This window comes from Cucurbita pepo, chromosome LG14 (assembly GCF_002806865.2).
Source record: "Cucurbita pepo subsp. pepo cultivar mu-cu-16 chromosome LG14, ASM280686v2, whole genome shotgun sequence".
In the NCBI taxonomy this organism is placed as follows: Eukaryota; Viridiplantae; Streptophyta; class Magnoliopsida; order Cucurbitales; family Cucurbitaceae; genus Cucurbita; species Cucurbita pepo.
The window spans coordinates 5,600,592-5,616,332 of NC_036651.1; the positions used below are offsets into that span (position 1 = coordinate 5,600,592).

Consider the following 15,741-nt stretch of genomic DNA (forward strand, 5'->3'; position numbering starts at 1 on the left):
TAAAAATAGAATTGGCATCGAAAGTATGATCTTCATTCATGTTTACCACGTTTAAATAGGATACAAGCTATCAACTAATACCTAAAAATAGGAAAAATATATAACTAACTAAGTCTTTTAAATAAATAAAATATACGGTTAATCAAATCTAAGATAAAATATACTCCTAACTAATTATTAAAATATATCTCCAAATATCATATCTTAATACTCCCCCTCAAGTTGGAGAGTGTATGTCAATCATACCCCACTCGTCCTTCAAAAAATCAAACTGATGTCTTCCCAAAGCTTTAGTAAAAACATCTGCCAATTGCATTTTGGTCGATACATAATACGGTTTGATGATTCCAGCTTGTAACTTTTCTCGAACTATATGACAATCTATTTCAATGTGTTCCGTACGTTCGTGAAAAACTAGATTGACTGCTATATGTAATGCTGCTAGATTATCACAATATAATAATGCTGGTTCGGACAGTGGAACATTCAAGTCTTGAAGAATGTATCTTAACCAAGTTAACTCTAAACAAGTATTTGCCATAGCTCGATACTCGGCTTCTGCTGATGATCTGGACACATTAGTCTGCTTTTTAGACTTCCAAGAAATAATTGAATTTCCGAGGAAAATGCAGAACCCAGAAATAGATCGTCTGGAAGTTCGACAACCACCCCAGTCAGAATCGCAATATGCTTGTAATCTTAAATTGTTTTCAGATGGCAGTAGAAGTCCTTGACCAGGAGTGCCTTTGATGTACCTCAGAACTCGAAGAGCTGCCTCCCAATGTGGTTTTCTTGGTTCATGCATAAATTGGCTAAGCATACGAACTGAATAAGTTATGTCAGGCCTAGCGACGGTCAAATATATTAATCTGCCAATCAACCGTCTGTATTTACTTGGATCATTCAACTTCTCTCCTTCAGTTAAAGAAAGTTTCAGATTTTGCTCCATAGGAAATTTGTCTGGACGTGCTCTTGTAAGACCTGTGTCTTGAAGGATGTCTAGAGCATACTTCCTTTGAGACATAAAAATTCCTTTTCTAGACCGAAAAAATTCAATGCCTAGAAAATATTTCAAATTTCCTAAATCTTTGATAAGAAATTTCTGGAGTAAACTAGTCTTGAGATATTGAATTTCTTTGAGATCATTACCTGTCAACAGAATATCATCAACATAGATTAGAATGGTAGTGAAAGAAGTACCTTTACTCTTAGTAAATAAACAGTAATCTGCTTTGAACTGAGTGTAGCCTGCATTTTGTATAGTTGTAGAAAATATGGAGAACCAATTGCGAGAGGCCTGTTTTAATCCATAAAGAGATTTATGGAGCCGACATACTGTATTCTCCCCCTGTCGGCGAAGACCTGGTGGTAAAGACATATAGACGTCCTCTTCTAGATTACCATGGAGAAAGGCATATTGAAAATCCAACTGATGGGTGAACCATTTTCGAGCAGCAGCAACAGTGAGTAAGCAACGAAGTGTAGTAAGTTCCGCTGTAGGAGAAAATGTTTCTATGTAATCAATACCTTCAACCTGAGTGTATCCCTTTGCTACAAGTCAAGCTTTATAACGTTCAATAGTACCATCAGAGTTGTATTTAATTTTGTATACCCAACGACAACCAATAGCTTTATGACCAGGTAGTAGAGGAACGAGAGACCATGTATGATTACGTTCTAAAGCTGCAATTTCATCATTCATAGCCTGCTGCCATAACGGGTCGCCAACTGCCTCGTCATAGGTTTTAGGTTCTGTCTGGGATGTAATAAGAGCTAGAAAAGCACGTTGAGTAGGAGAAAAACGAGAGAATGAAAGGTAATGATGAAGGGGATACCTAGTGACAGTGCCGGGACCAGGTATGTTGTGCGCCGAAAGCAGAATTAAATCGGTTATGGTGTGAAAGGCTATAGGTTATGGGACACCCAAAACTTTCACAATACCCCCAAATACTACAATAAGTCTCTGATACCACTTGTTGGGCGCCGAAAGCGGAACAAATGTACTCACAACACCAAAGTTACTGAAGACATACAATGTGACACCCAAAACTTGATGATTTCAACACCAGAAAGAATGGCATTATATAGCCTTTTGTTAAACCTAAAAATATAAGCTAAAGTGACAAGCCTAAAAATATCAGCAAGACCTTGAGAATAGGTCCTAAAGAATAGGACTTATGACAGTTTACAACAATCTCCACCTTGTCATAAGATCTCCAAGTTGATAACTGATTTGGTTGCTACCACGTCAACACACTACTCCTTCCTTCCAACGTTGATGAAATCCAAACAATGCCAGAACTTTTCATGAGTGATCACCTTTGTCAACATATCAGCAGGGTTATCAGTAGTTCCAATTTTTAATAAACGAATATCCCCTCTGCTAATAATTTCTCGAATAAAGTGAAAACGGACATCAATATGTTTTGTACGAGCATGATGGACTTGATTTTTTGACAAACAAATAGCGCTCTGGCTATCACAAAACACATCTATATGTTCCTGCAAAATACCCAAGTCATTGATCAAACCATGCATCCAAAGAGCTTGTTTAAAAGCTTCCGTTACTGTCATATACTCTGCTTCGGTGGTAGACAATTCAACAGTAGAATGCAATGTTGAACGCCAACAAACAGGTCCACCAGCCATAGTAAATAAATAACCCGTAGTAGATTGTCGCTTATCCAAATCACCAGCATAATCAGAATCCACATAACCAGCTACACGATTGTCACGATTAAACATTTCTTGTTTTTGAAACTTAATACCAACATCAATAGTACCAAGAATGTACCTAAGAATCCATTTGACAGCCTGCCAATGCTCTTTACCAGGATTATGCATATAACGACTCACCATGCTTACTGCGTGTGAAAGATCAGGTCGAGTACACACCATAGCATACATCAAAGCACCAACAACATTTGTATAAGGAATATTCTCCATATACCTTTTGTCATCGTCAAAACTTGGACACATGGAAGCACTAAGCTTGAAATGAGCAAGTGGAGTACTAACGGTTTTGGTTGAATTATTCAAACTAAATCTTGTCAATACCTTACGTAGATATTGAGACTTAGTCAACCAGACTGTACCTTTTTTCCGATCTCGCTCTATCTCCATTCCAAGTATTTTCTTTGCATTGCCTAAGTCTTTCATTTCAAATGTTTTAGAAAGCTGATCTTTGAGCTTATCAATCTCCACCTGTCTCTTTGAAGCAATTAACATATCATCAACATATAAGAGCAAATAGATAAACGATCCATCATCGAGACACCGATAATACACATAATGGTCAAATTGACTATGAGTACACATATGCTCTACCATGAAATGATCAAACCTTTTATACCATTGGCGAGGGGATTGCTTCAGCCCATACAAAGATTTCTTCAATCTGCATACTAAATGTTGCTGTCCAACTACTTGGAAACCAACCGGTTGCGCCATATATATTTCTTCTTCCAAATATCCATGCAAAAAAGTAGTTTTTACATGGAGTTGTGCAAGCTCAAGATTAAATTGAGCAACCAAAGCCAACAAAATTTGAATGGAAGAATGTTTTACCACATGTGAGAAAATTTCATTGTAATCAATACTTCTTTTTGTGCGTAGCCTTTAGCCACAAGTCGATCCTTATAACGTATACCAGAAGAGTCTCCTTTTTTTTTTTTTTTTGCAAAATCCCATTTACAACCAATTTCCTTCTTACCTTTTGGAAGTTGTACCAAATCCCAAGTTTGATTTATCTCCAGTGATGCTATCTCCTAATTCACATCCTCTTGCCAGTGTAAGCTATCCGGGCTCTGGATAGCATCTTTGTAACTATTAGTAACTCATCAATCAAAGAGAAAGCATATGCTATCGTATCATCAAACCTTGCAGGTTTTCGAATTACCCTTCGTGGTCTATTCTTGGCGATAGACTTAGGTTCCTCCACTCTTTCATTTACAAGGCTTTGCTCTTTGTATTCTAAGACATCAAAGTTATTATCTACCTGATCAATAGGCTCTTCAGTAGGAGCAACCATATCAGGAGAGAACACCACCTTCTCCACCTGGCTTCAATGCCTCGTCACTATTTTCAATTTTTTGCAAAAATATTCCAGACTCATCGAATGTCACATCTCGACTATTAACAATCTTACTTGTTTCTGGACACCATAACCTATAGCCTTTCACACATTTGCTAAAGCCCATAAACTTGGCTTTTTTTCCTCTAGGATCCAGCTTTGAGTCTTGTCACATGATAATAAGCAGGACACCCAAACACATGCAATTTATCATAATCATTAACAGAAGTACCTGACCATACTTCAAGATGAGTTCTCCCACCATTTCCAGAAACAGGTAAACGATTCACCAAGTGAACTGCATAACTGAGAGCCTCAGCCCAAAATGCCTCACTCAATCCTGCTTGAGACAATATACATCGAACCTTATCTATTAATGTCTGGTTCATTCTCTCAGCAACTCCATTTTGTTGTGGCTTACCGAGAACAGTGAAGTATCGAACGATCCCTTCATCTCGACATACTTTAAGCAATGGATCATAAGTATGTTCTCCCCCATTGTCTGATCTCAGATTTTTGATTTTCCTGTCCGTCTGATTCTCTACCATTTTCTTCCACTCTAGGAAGATTTGGAGAACCTCGTTTTTGTGCCTCATGGGATACATCCAAACTCTCTTCGAGTAGTCATCAATAAAGGTGACAAACCACCTCTTTTCTCCCAATGAGACATTCTTCGTGGGACCCCATACATCAGTGTGAACATAATCCAAAATGCCCTTTGTTTGGTGTATAGTTGTACCAAACTTCACATTTTTTTGTTTACCAAATATACAATGTTCACCGAAATCAATTTTACCACTTGTGGCACCCTTAAGGACTCCTTGGTTCACCAATGTCTGAAGCGCCTTCTCACCAGCATGCCCGAGTCGCATGTGCCATAATTTCGAGATGTCTTGTTCTTTCGAACTTGCCACAGCAGCATGCCCAATTATTGTGGTTCCGTTGAGGTAGTATATGCTACCTCTTCTAGTTCCTGTAATTGCCACCAAAGCTCCACGAGCTACTTTTAAATTCCCTCCTTCCAAAATGATGCGATAGCCACTCGCATCCAAAACGCCAAGTGGAATCAAAATTTTCTTCAAGTTAGGGACATACCTTACATCTTTGAGTTTTCGTATAACCCCATCAAATATCTTGATTTGTACTGAGCCGATTCCTATCATCTTGCAAGTACTATCATTGCCCATATAGACAACTCCACCATTGAACTTTTTGAAGTCCAAAAACATCTCTCTGTTGGGACACATATGATAGGAGCACCCAGAATCAAGAATCCATTCACTGGTTTGGCTGGCTGATAGGGAGATTGTCAAGGCATCATCTGTATCAGTGTCATCATCTCTAACCACATTGGACTTCGACCCCTTCCCTTTTAAGATCGAACAATCTTTCTTCCAATGGCCTTTCTGTCGACAATATGCACACTCATTTTTATCAAGTTTTCTCCAATTAGCAGATTTACCTCTCGANATCAATAAAGGTGACAAACCATCTCTTTCCTCCCAATGAGACATTCTTTGTGGGACCCCATACATCGGTGTGAACATAATCCAAAATACCCTTTGTTTGGTGTATAGCTGTACCAAACTTCACATTTTTTTGTTTACCAAATATACAATGTTCACCGAAATCAATTTTACCACTTGTGGCACCCTTAAGGACTCCTTGGTTCACCAATGTCTGAAGCGCCTTCTCACCAGCATGCCCGAGTCGCATGTGCCATAATTTCGATATGTCTTGTTCTTTCGAACTTGCCATAGCAGCATGCCCAATTATTGTGGTTCCGTTGAGGTAGTATATGCTACCTCTTCTAGTTCCTGTAATTGCCACCAAAGCTCCACGAGCTACTTTTAAATTCCCTCCTTCCAAAATGATGCGATAGCCACTCGCATCCAAAACGCCAAGTGGAATCAAAATTTTCTTCAAGTTAGGGACATACCTTACATCTTTGAGTTTTCGTATAACCCCATCAAATATCTTGATTTGTACTGAGCCGATTCCTATCATCTTGCAAGTACTATCATTGCCCATATAGACAACTCCACCATTGAACTTTTTGAAGTCCAAAAACATCTCTCTGTTGGGACACATATGATAGGAGCACCCAGAATCAAGAATCCATTCACTGGTTTGGCTGGCTGATAGGGAGATTGTCAAGGCATCATCTGTATCAGTGTCATCATCTCTAACCACATTGGACTTCGACCCCTTCCCTTTTAAGATCGAACAATCTTTCTTCCAATGGCCTTTCTGTCGACAATATGCACACTCATTTTTATCAAGTTTTCTCCAATTAGCAGATTTACCTCTCGACTTTAATCGGGACTCTCCACATTCGTTCCTTTTCCAAGTAGAAGTCCTTCCATGAGCAGTGAGAACATTTGAGCTAGAGCCTTGATATGTCTCCTTTTCCTTCTTCCGCATCTCATTGTTTATTAAGGCATTTGAAACATCTTCAAAATCAATATTAGTGATTCCATGTAGTAGAGTCGTTACTAAAAACTCGTAGGATTCCGACAAAGAATTTAATAACAACAACGCCTTGTTCTCGTCATCAATCTTAACATCAAGATTGAGCAAATCAGTGATGATTTTGTTAAAATCATCCAAATGCTCAGCCATTGAGATACCTTCCTTGTAGTCAAAACGGAAGAGTTTCTTCTTCAAATAGAGTTTATTTTCCACACTCTTCTTCATATATTTCGCCTCGAGCTTGTCCCATAATTCTTTCGCCATGGTAACCTTCGTAAATGGATATTTCTAATCCTTGCCAAGAGAGGATCGAATAATTCCACAGGCTTGCCGATNAATCAAGAATCCATTCACTGGTTTGGCTGGCTGATAGGGAGATTGTCAAGGCATCATCTGTATCAGTGTCATCATCTCTAACCACATTGGACTTCGACCCCTTCCCTTTTAAGATCGAACAATCTTTCTTCCAATGGCCTTTCTGTCGACAATATGCACACTCATTTTTATCAAGTTTTCTCCAATTATCAGATCTACCTCTCGACTTTAATCGAGACTCTCCACATTCGTTCCTTTTCCAGGTAGAAGTTCTTCCATGAGCAGTGAGAACATTTGAGCTAGAGCTTTGATACGTCTCCTTTTCCTTCTTTCGCATCTCATTGTTTATTAAGGCATTTGAAACATCTTCAAAATCAATATTAGTGATTCCATGTAGTAGGGTTGTTACTAAAAACTCGTAGGATTCCGGCAAAGAGTTTAATAACAACAACGCCTTGTCCTCGTCATCAATCTTAACATCAAGATTGAGCAAATCAGTGATGATTTTGTTAAAATCATCCAAATGCTCAGCCATTGAGATACCTTCCTTGTAGTCAAAACGGAAGAGTTTCTTCTTCAAATAGAGTTTATTTTCCACACTCTTCTTCATATATTTCGCTTCAAGCTTGTCCCATAATTCTTTCGCCATGGTAACCTTCATAAATGGATATTTCTGATCCTTGCCAAGACAGGATCGAATAATTCCACAGGCTTGCCGATTTAATTTTGTCCATTCTGCTTCTGTCATGTCTTCAGGCATCTCCTCTTGGAGAGAAACATCGAGGTCTTGCATGACCAGCAAATCGCTAACTTCGCCTCGCCAAACACCAAAATTATTGGTTCCATCAAATTTCTCTACTTCGAGATTGGAACTCCACACTCTCGATTCACGCCGTGATGATTCTGCCATTTGCAATAATTAATCTGGATGTAACTAAAAAACACAATTCTTGAAAATTGATTTTCAAGAGAATGANGTAATCATCAAACCGTGTTATGTTTCGACTAAAATGCAATTGGCAGATGTTTTTACTCAAGGTTTGGGAAGACATCAATTTGATTTTTTGAANGCACGTCTAATGGTCGATGAGGCCAAAACTTTCACAATACCCCCAAATACCACAATTCTTGAAATATGTTGACAGTGCCCTGGTTCCTTGTGACATCGTTGCTATCGAGTTTTGTATTTGAAAAATTGCTGGAGCATTCTTTTGTGAGAATTGATCGTGAAGATCAACCCACAGTTGATGAGCCGTCTTGGCGTGAATAATGCCTTTAGCGATATTGAGTTTGAATATCAACCCTCACTTGATGTCACCAGGTATCCCCTTCATAATTACTTTTCATTCTCTCGTTTTTCTCCTACTCAACGTGCTTTTGTAGCTCTTATTACATCCCAGACAGAACCTAAAACCTATGACGAGGCAGTTGGCGACCCGTTATGGCAGCAGGCTATGAATGATGAAATTGCAGCTTTGGAACGTAATCATACATGGTCTCTCGTTCCTCTACCACCTGGTCATAAAGCTATTGGTTGTCGTTGAGTGTACAAAATTAAATACAACTCTGATGGTTCTGTTGGACGTTATAAAGCTCGACTTGTAGCAAAGGGATACACTCAGGTTGAAGGTATTGATTACACAGAAACATTTTCTCCTACAGTGGAACTTACTACACTTCGTTGCTTACTCACTGTTGCTGCTGCTCGAAAATGGTTCACCCATCAGTTGGATGTTCAAAATGCCTTTCTCCATGGTAATCTAGACGAGGAAGTTTATATGTCTTTACCACCAGGTCTTCGCCGACAGGGGGAGAATACAGTATGTCGGCTCCATAAATCTCTTTATGGATTAAAACAGGCTTCTCGCAATTGGTTCTCCATATTTTCTACAACTATACAAAATGCAGGCTACACTCAGTCCAAAGCAGATTACTCTTTGTTTACTAAGAGTAAAGGTACTTCTTTCACTGCAGTTCTAATCTATGTTGATGATATTCTGTTGACAGGCAATGATCTCGAAGAAATTCAATATCTCAAGACTAGTTTACTCCAGAAATTTCTTATCAAAGATTTAGGAAATTTGAAATATTTTCTAGGCATTGAATTTTCTCGATCTAGAAAAGGAATTTTTATGTCTCAAAGGAAGTATGCTCTAGACATCCTTCAAGACACAGGTCTTACAGGAGCACGTCCAGACAAATTTCCTATGGAGCAAAATCTGAAACTTTCTTTAACTGAAGGAGAGAAGTTGAATGATCCAAGTAAATACAGACGGTTGATTGGCAGATTAATATATTTGACCGTCACTAGGCCTGACATAGCTTATTCAGTTCGTATGCTTAGCCAATTTATGCATGAACCAAGAAAACCACATTGGGAGGCAGCTCTTCGAGTTCTGAGGTACATCAAAGGCACTCCTGGTCAAGGACTTCTACTGCCATCTGAAAACAATTTAAGATTACAGGCATATTGCGATTCTGACTGGGGTGGTTGTCAAACTTCCAGACGGTCTATTTCTGAGNCAGAAACATTTTCTCCTACAGTGGAACTTACTACACTTCGTTGCTTACTCAGTGTTGCTGCTGCTCGAAAATGGTTCACCCATCAGTTGGATGTTCAATATGTCTTTCTCCATGGTAATCTAGACGAGGACGTCTNAAACGTGGTAAACATGAATGAAGATCATACTTTCGATTCCAAATTATTTACGCGAAGACGGCTCATCAAGTGTGGGTTGATCTTCACGATCAATTCTCACAAAAGAATGCTCCAACAATTTTTCAGATACAAAACTCGATAGCAACGATGTCAAAAGGAACCATGGCNTACTGTTTATTTACTAAGAGTAAAGGTACTTCTTTCACTACCGTTCTAATCTATGTTGATGATATTCTGTTGACAGGTAATGATCGCNGTCAAATACATATTGATCAACGCGAAGAAGACAAGTTGATGCAATTGCTCATGGGGCTCAATGAGTCTTATAAACCGGTGAGATCTAACATATTGATGATGTCTCCATTACCTAATGTGAGCCAAACCTATTCATTACTTGTACAAGAAGAGATGCAGCGTCAGGTAGCTTCTGGACCTACTTGAGAATTTCTCAATTGCATCAGCAGTGCAGAAGAAAATAACATATTCAAACAACATATTAAGTGTTCACACGATTTGTCCTTGGCGAATTTTGAATATGTTGTTTTCTTCTGCACTGTTGATGCAATCGAGAAATTCTAAGTAAGTTCAGAAGTTACCTGACGCTGCATCTCTTCTTGTACAAGTAATGAATAGGCTTGCCTCAAATTAGGTAATGGAGACATCATCAAATATGTTAGATCTCACCGGTTTATAAGACTCATTGAGCCCCATGAGCAATTGCATCAACTTGTCTTCTTCGCGTTGATCAATATGTATTTGATGTTGATTACAGGTAAATGGTGTGCGGTACGCTTCCAGTTCATCCCAGAGTGCTTTGAGCTTGGTGAAATATGTTGACAGTGCCATGGTTCCTTATGACATCGTTGCTATCGAGTTTTGTATCTGAAAAATTGCTGGAGCATTCTTTTGTGAGAATTGATCGTGAAGATCAACCCACACTTGATGAGCCTTCTTGGCGTGAATAATGCCTTTAGCGATATCTGCCTCAATGGAATGAGTTAACCAAGATAGTATCATACTGTTGCACTGATTCCAGAGTTCGAATTCGGTTGAATTTGCATCTTGGGACGGTTCCTCAATTGTGCCATCAATGAAGCCAATTTTCTTCTTGGCAATAAGAGCATGCATAACTGATTTACTCCAGGATTGGTAATTTGCTCCATTTAATTTGATTGGAACAAGTGAATATCCTGGCTGATCAGAGTGATGAATATAATAAGGATGTGTTAAATCAACATTCGAAATTTTGAAGTTGGATTTGGCTAGTTCCGCCATAAAGGAAATTTTGATATTTAAGAACACCAAGATCCGTGCTCTGATGCTCTGATACCATGTTAAGAATGAGAAATAGAAATAGAAAAATTCGGTTGAATTTGCATCTTGGGACGGTTCTTCAATTGTGCCATCAATGAAGCCAATTTTCTTCTTGGCAATAAGAGCATGCATAACTGATTTACTCCAGGATTGGTAATTTGCTCCATTTAATTTGATTGGAACAAGTGAATATCCTGGCTGATCAGAGTGATGAATATAATAAGGATGTGTTAAATCAACATTCGAAATTTTGAAGTTGGATTTGGCTAGTTCCGCCATAAAGGAAATTTTGATATTTAAGAACACCAAGATCCGTGCTCTGATGCTCTGATACCATGTTAAGAATGAGAAATAGAAATAGAAATAGAATTGAGATCGAAAGTATGATCTTCATTCATGTTTACCACGTTTAAATAGGATACAAACTATCAACTAATACCTAACTAATACCTAAAAATAGGAAAAATATATAACTAACTAAATCTTGTAAATAAATAAAATATACAGTTAATCAAATCTAGGATAAAATATACTATTAACAACTCCCAAAATATCTCAGATATACTCCTAACTAATTATTAAAATATATCTCCAAATATCATATACATTCACCTAATTTCTTTAATAATTATAATTTCCTAACTTAATACCACTTGATTTAGGAAATTGGACATTAACTGATCTTAACTGCCTTGAATAAGATTAAGTTCAACGTTGGGAGGGTCCAAAATACAGGGAACAATGTCTAAAATGTCAAAGCATATGGATGACAGACTATGTAGAAAAATTGGGCAAGAAGCAGTAGGAGAAGATTTATTATATAAATAGTTAGAGTGCCATAGAGTTGTGAGAAACCTGACCTATCATCACAAGACAACACAAGTTAGTGAGGATGCTTACCGTAGTTTGAGAATAAAATTCTTGGGTGAATCAGTCTCCCAATATAAAAATTGTTGAAATATGGAACTTGCTCTCAATTTATAGCTTATTCAATTGTTATAGATAGTAAAATTATATTTGGAAAATGCTTATATTTAGTATACAACCAATAAAATACTGAAGTCATCGGATAAAAGTCTTTAGCCAATATTCTTCCTTCTTTTTATCTCTAGTTCTTTTTATTCATCTAGTTCGAGCATGTGCATTGTTGTATGATCCTAACAAATTCATATTTGCTCCCTCTATCGTTTGTTCTTTCTTTCTTTTTGAAAACAGTGTTATATTGGATTGATAAAATAATAATCGGACTTAAAACCAAACAAAAGAAACAACCTACGCTTACAATTCTACATTAACTTTATTTCTTAAAGCTATTAGAACTATTACATCGAAATAAACTAAAAAAAACTCAATTAGGAGCACGACCGATGGGAATAATGCTAAGATTATGAGCTCTAGTACAAGTTAAACCAAATTGTTCCGTCATATCCAATTCACTCGGAGATATACCATTGGGAAGCTCCCAATCAAAGCAATGCACCAATTGAGCAACAACCAATTGAACCAAAACCAATCCTAATTGCATTCCGGGACAACTTCTGCACCCATACCCAAATGGATGCAATTGAAAATCTTTCCCTCTCGTATCCATTTTTCTATCTGCAAATCTTTCCGGGAAAAAAGTTTGAGGATCAAACCAAACACATGGATCTCGTCCAATTGCCCATTCGTTTATTAATACCTCGGAATTCTTAGGAATATGATACCCATTGACAATACAATCTTCAAGACACATGCGTGGAATTAATGGTATGGGAGGATGCATTCTAAAGGTCTCCTTTATGACCATCTCTAAGTATTTTAGCTCTCTCAAATCTGATTCTTCCACCAATTTGCCTAAACCAACCACGTTTTCTAATTCTTTTTGTACTTTCTTCATTGCATGGCCATGCTTGATTAGCTCGGATAATGCCCAATCGACTGTGGTTCTTGAACTATCCACTCCTCCAATAATCAAGTCCTACGAAACCCAAAAGAAAAAAAAAAAAAAACATTTACTAAGACCACTAAATGATAGTAAACATTCTCTGTTTATAATCATTTACAATCATTTACTGAATCAAATAAATTACAAAGGATATGAAAATAGTAATAAATGAATACAAATATCGAGATATTTGTCTATAATAAAAAGTCAAACATAGTACCTATATTAAATGTTTATGGAAGGCTAAATATGATAACTATTTGACTGTAGAGCAAGGACAAATATGATAACTAGAGTAAGCCGGAGATATTTGACTATAATAAAGAGTTAAATATGGTAAGTATGGTAAGCAGAAGACTAAATATCCTCAACCAGACAAGATATTTGACTATAATAAAAGAGCATATGACTGTAATAAAAGGGCAAATATGATAATTATGGTAAGCCGTAATGGAAAGCAAATATCGAGATATTTGCTTATAATAAATGGTTAAATATGGTACCTATGTTAAACCGTAATGGAAGGGCTAAATCTCTTCAATCACACAAGATATTTGACTGTAAAAAAAGGGCAAATATGATAATTATAGTAAAATATGGTACCTATGTTAAACAAGGGCTAAATCTCTTCAATCACACAAGATATTTGACTGTAAAAAAAGGGCAAATATGATAATTATGGTAAGCGGAAAAGCAAATATGTAGATATTTGCTTATACTAAATGGAAGGCTAAATATCTATGTTAAACGTAATGGAAGGCTAAATATCCTCAGTCATACAAAATATTTGTCTGTAATAAATGGTCAAATATGATATAAACCATAATTCAAAACTAAATATCCTTTACAAAATCATGAACAAATGAAGTTTACTGACCATAATTACGCCTTTGATACTCGAGTGATCAATCTTGGAATCCAACAAAGCATCTAGAAAACAACTCTTTGTTCGATTTTCATCATTCGACTCGAGATGTTGTTTAATAATGATGTCAAGGAATCCATCAAAGACTTTAGTAACACCTTTTGCACGACGTCCTAACCCTTGGAGATCAAGCATTGAGATAAAAGGAATAAAATCCCCCAAGTTAGGAGCTCCAACCAAGAGAGTGGCCTCATGTATGGAAGCCTTAAACTCTTCCTCTACAAATTTTCTCCCAAACACCATTCTACAAATCACATCAGCAATAAGAGACGAGATTTTAGATGTGAGATCCACAACACCATGCATTTTTGCAGCCTCTTGAAGATGATCAATCAACAAACCAACCTCTTCTCTTCTCATTGACGTAAAGGAGTTCATTTTGAGAGATGTAAATAATTGAAGTATGCATATTTTACGCATATTGCGCCAATAAGGGCCATATTGAGCAAAGGCTATGTTTTTTTGGTGGTAACTTATTTGGTTGAAGGTTAAACGAATTGGGCGGCCTGCAAAAACTGGGTCATGGGCTTTGAGGAAGAGCTCAGCAGCATGAGAGGAAGAGACAATAATAGTGGATTTGAGTCCCAATTTCATGTGCATTATGGGACCGTAGAGTTGAGATAAGTGATGAAGATCTCTATGAACAAGCTTTTTCAATAGATGGATGGTACCAATAACGGGGAATCCTTTTGGACCCGGAGGCAACTTTTTGATATTCATTTTGGACAGCCATGAGTGTAGGAGGAAAGCAAGAAGGATGAATATAACGATAAAGGCTGAAATCGAAGGCATGATGCTATGTTTGTGGTAGGAGTAATGGAAATCAACAACTTATTTATAGCGCATTTACATGAGTAACGTGACCGACTTTCTTTCTATAAATGATCACGAACATGAAGACGAATGGTCATAATTCTCATTTATTTTAGTTATTAAATTTCATTTAGTTTATAACAATTTTGGTTAATATTCTTATTTATTTGGTTCATGTATGAGAATTAGTATTGCTATGCCTATAATAAAGGTTTGTCTAGCGTTGTTTTGAGGTGTGGAGTCATATGAAGTCATTGTCATTTTGTATTTGCCTAGTAGCATTTGGGTTAGATGTGGAGTCATGTGAAGTCATTGTTATTTTGTATTTGACTAGAGGCAATTTGGAGGGAATTTGTAAGAAAGACTGTGCAGTGTGAGAGTGAGATATTCACTTGTAAACACCTTGATTATTAAGATTGGCTACCACATGTGGATGTAGGGGAATTTGTTCTCTCCGAACCTTGTAAATCTTTGTTTAAGTTCTTTTTGTGGGTGTGTTAGTGCGATTAATCTTCCGCTTTTGCTACAACAATTAGGTATTAGAACAATTTTGTTGTGGCATTCCGCTACAACAATTGGGTATCAAAGCATTTTGGTTGTAGCATTCCATTACAAGTGGTGTCAAAGCATTGAAGGTTGTAGCTTTACCACACAACAGGCTTAAATTGAAGCCATAATGGTATGTTTGAACAGTCATGTGGTTAAGAAAGATTCCGTGGCAGACTTTCTTTCTTCTTATTGGTGTTTGGGATAAAGATTATTAATTAACGATCATGAACTATTTGCGTCAATGGATTAGTTTGATCTAAAACTTGAGATAATGTGTGTAATCCAAAAAAAAAGATCCAAAATGTAGTTATTAATGGAGTTGAAGTTACCAAATTTGGAGGAATCCGTACCAATTTATGTGTGATTGCTCCACATATAGTTCCTCTAACCATATTTTCTAAACCAACTAGAGCCACTTTGTACTGATCTTGTAAGATCCACGACGGAACAAATTTGTTTATTTTTCAAATGATTCATATAAGTGAAACTGTAATAGCCCAAAAATAAATAAAGAAATAAATAATAAAAATAATTATAAAAATAGTTAAAATTATAATAATAACAAAATAAATTTAATTAATTAATTAATTAAAAAAAATAAAAAATAAATCATTTCCCATCTCTCTCCACTAACCTCTCATCCCTTCCCACAATTATCTCTCCTCGGCTCATCTAAGCTGAAAAAAAAAAAAAAA

General features: G+C 36.9%; 1 protein-coding gene across 1 annotated transcript; it reads right to left on the reverse strand.

The window, feature by feature from the left end:
- Positions 1–12,136: 12,136 nt before the first annotated feature.
- Positions 12,137–14,476, reverse strand: LOC111810792 (cytochrome P450 CYP736A12-like). Its single transcript, XM_023697583.1, has 2 exons — positions 13,637–14,476; positions 12,137–12,792 (listed from the first exon to the last, which is right to left on the reverse strand). Exons 1-2 carry the CDS (start codon positions 14,474–14,476, stop codon positions 12,181–12,183), a joined length of 1,452 nt encoding a protein of 483 aa, XP_023553351.1. The 3' UTR covers positions 12,137–12,180.
- Between the last annotated feature and the right edge of the window lie 1,265 nt (positions 14,477–15,741).

Excerpts from the sequence above, each read along its gene's own strand:
- LOC111810792 (XM_023697583.1), bottom strand. The coding sequence starts at position 14,476 with ATGCCTTCGATTTCAGCCTTTATCGTTATATTCATCCTTCTTGCTTTC. Across the intron at positions 12,793-13,636 it reads GTATCAAAGGCGTAATTATG|GACTTGATTATTGGAGGAGT; the intron begins GTCAGTAAACTT and ends TGGGTTTCGTAG.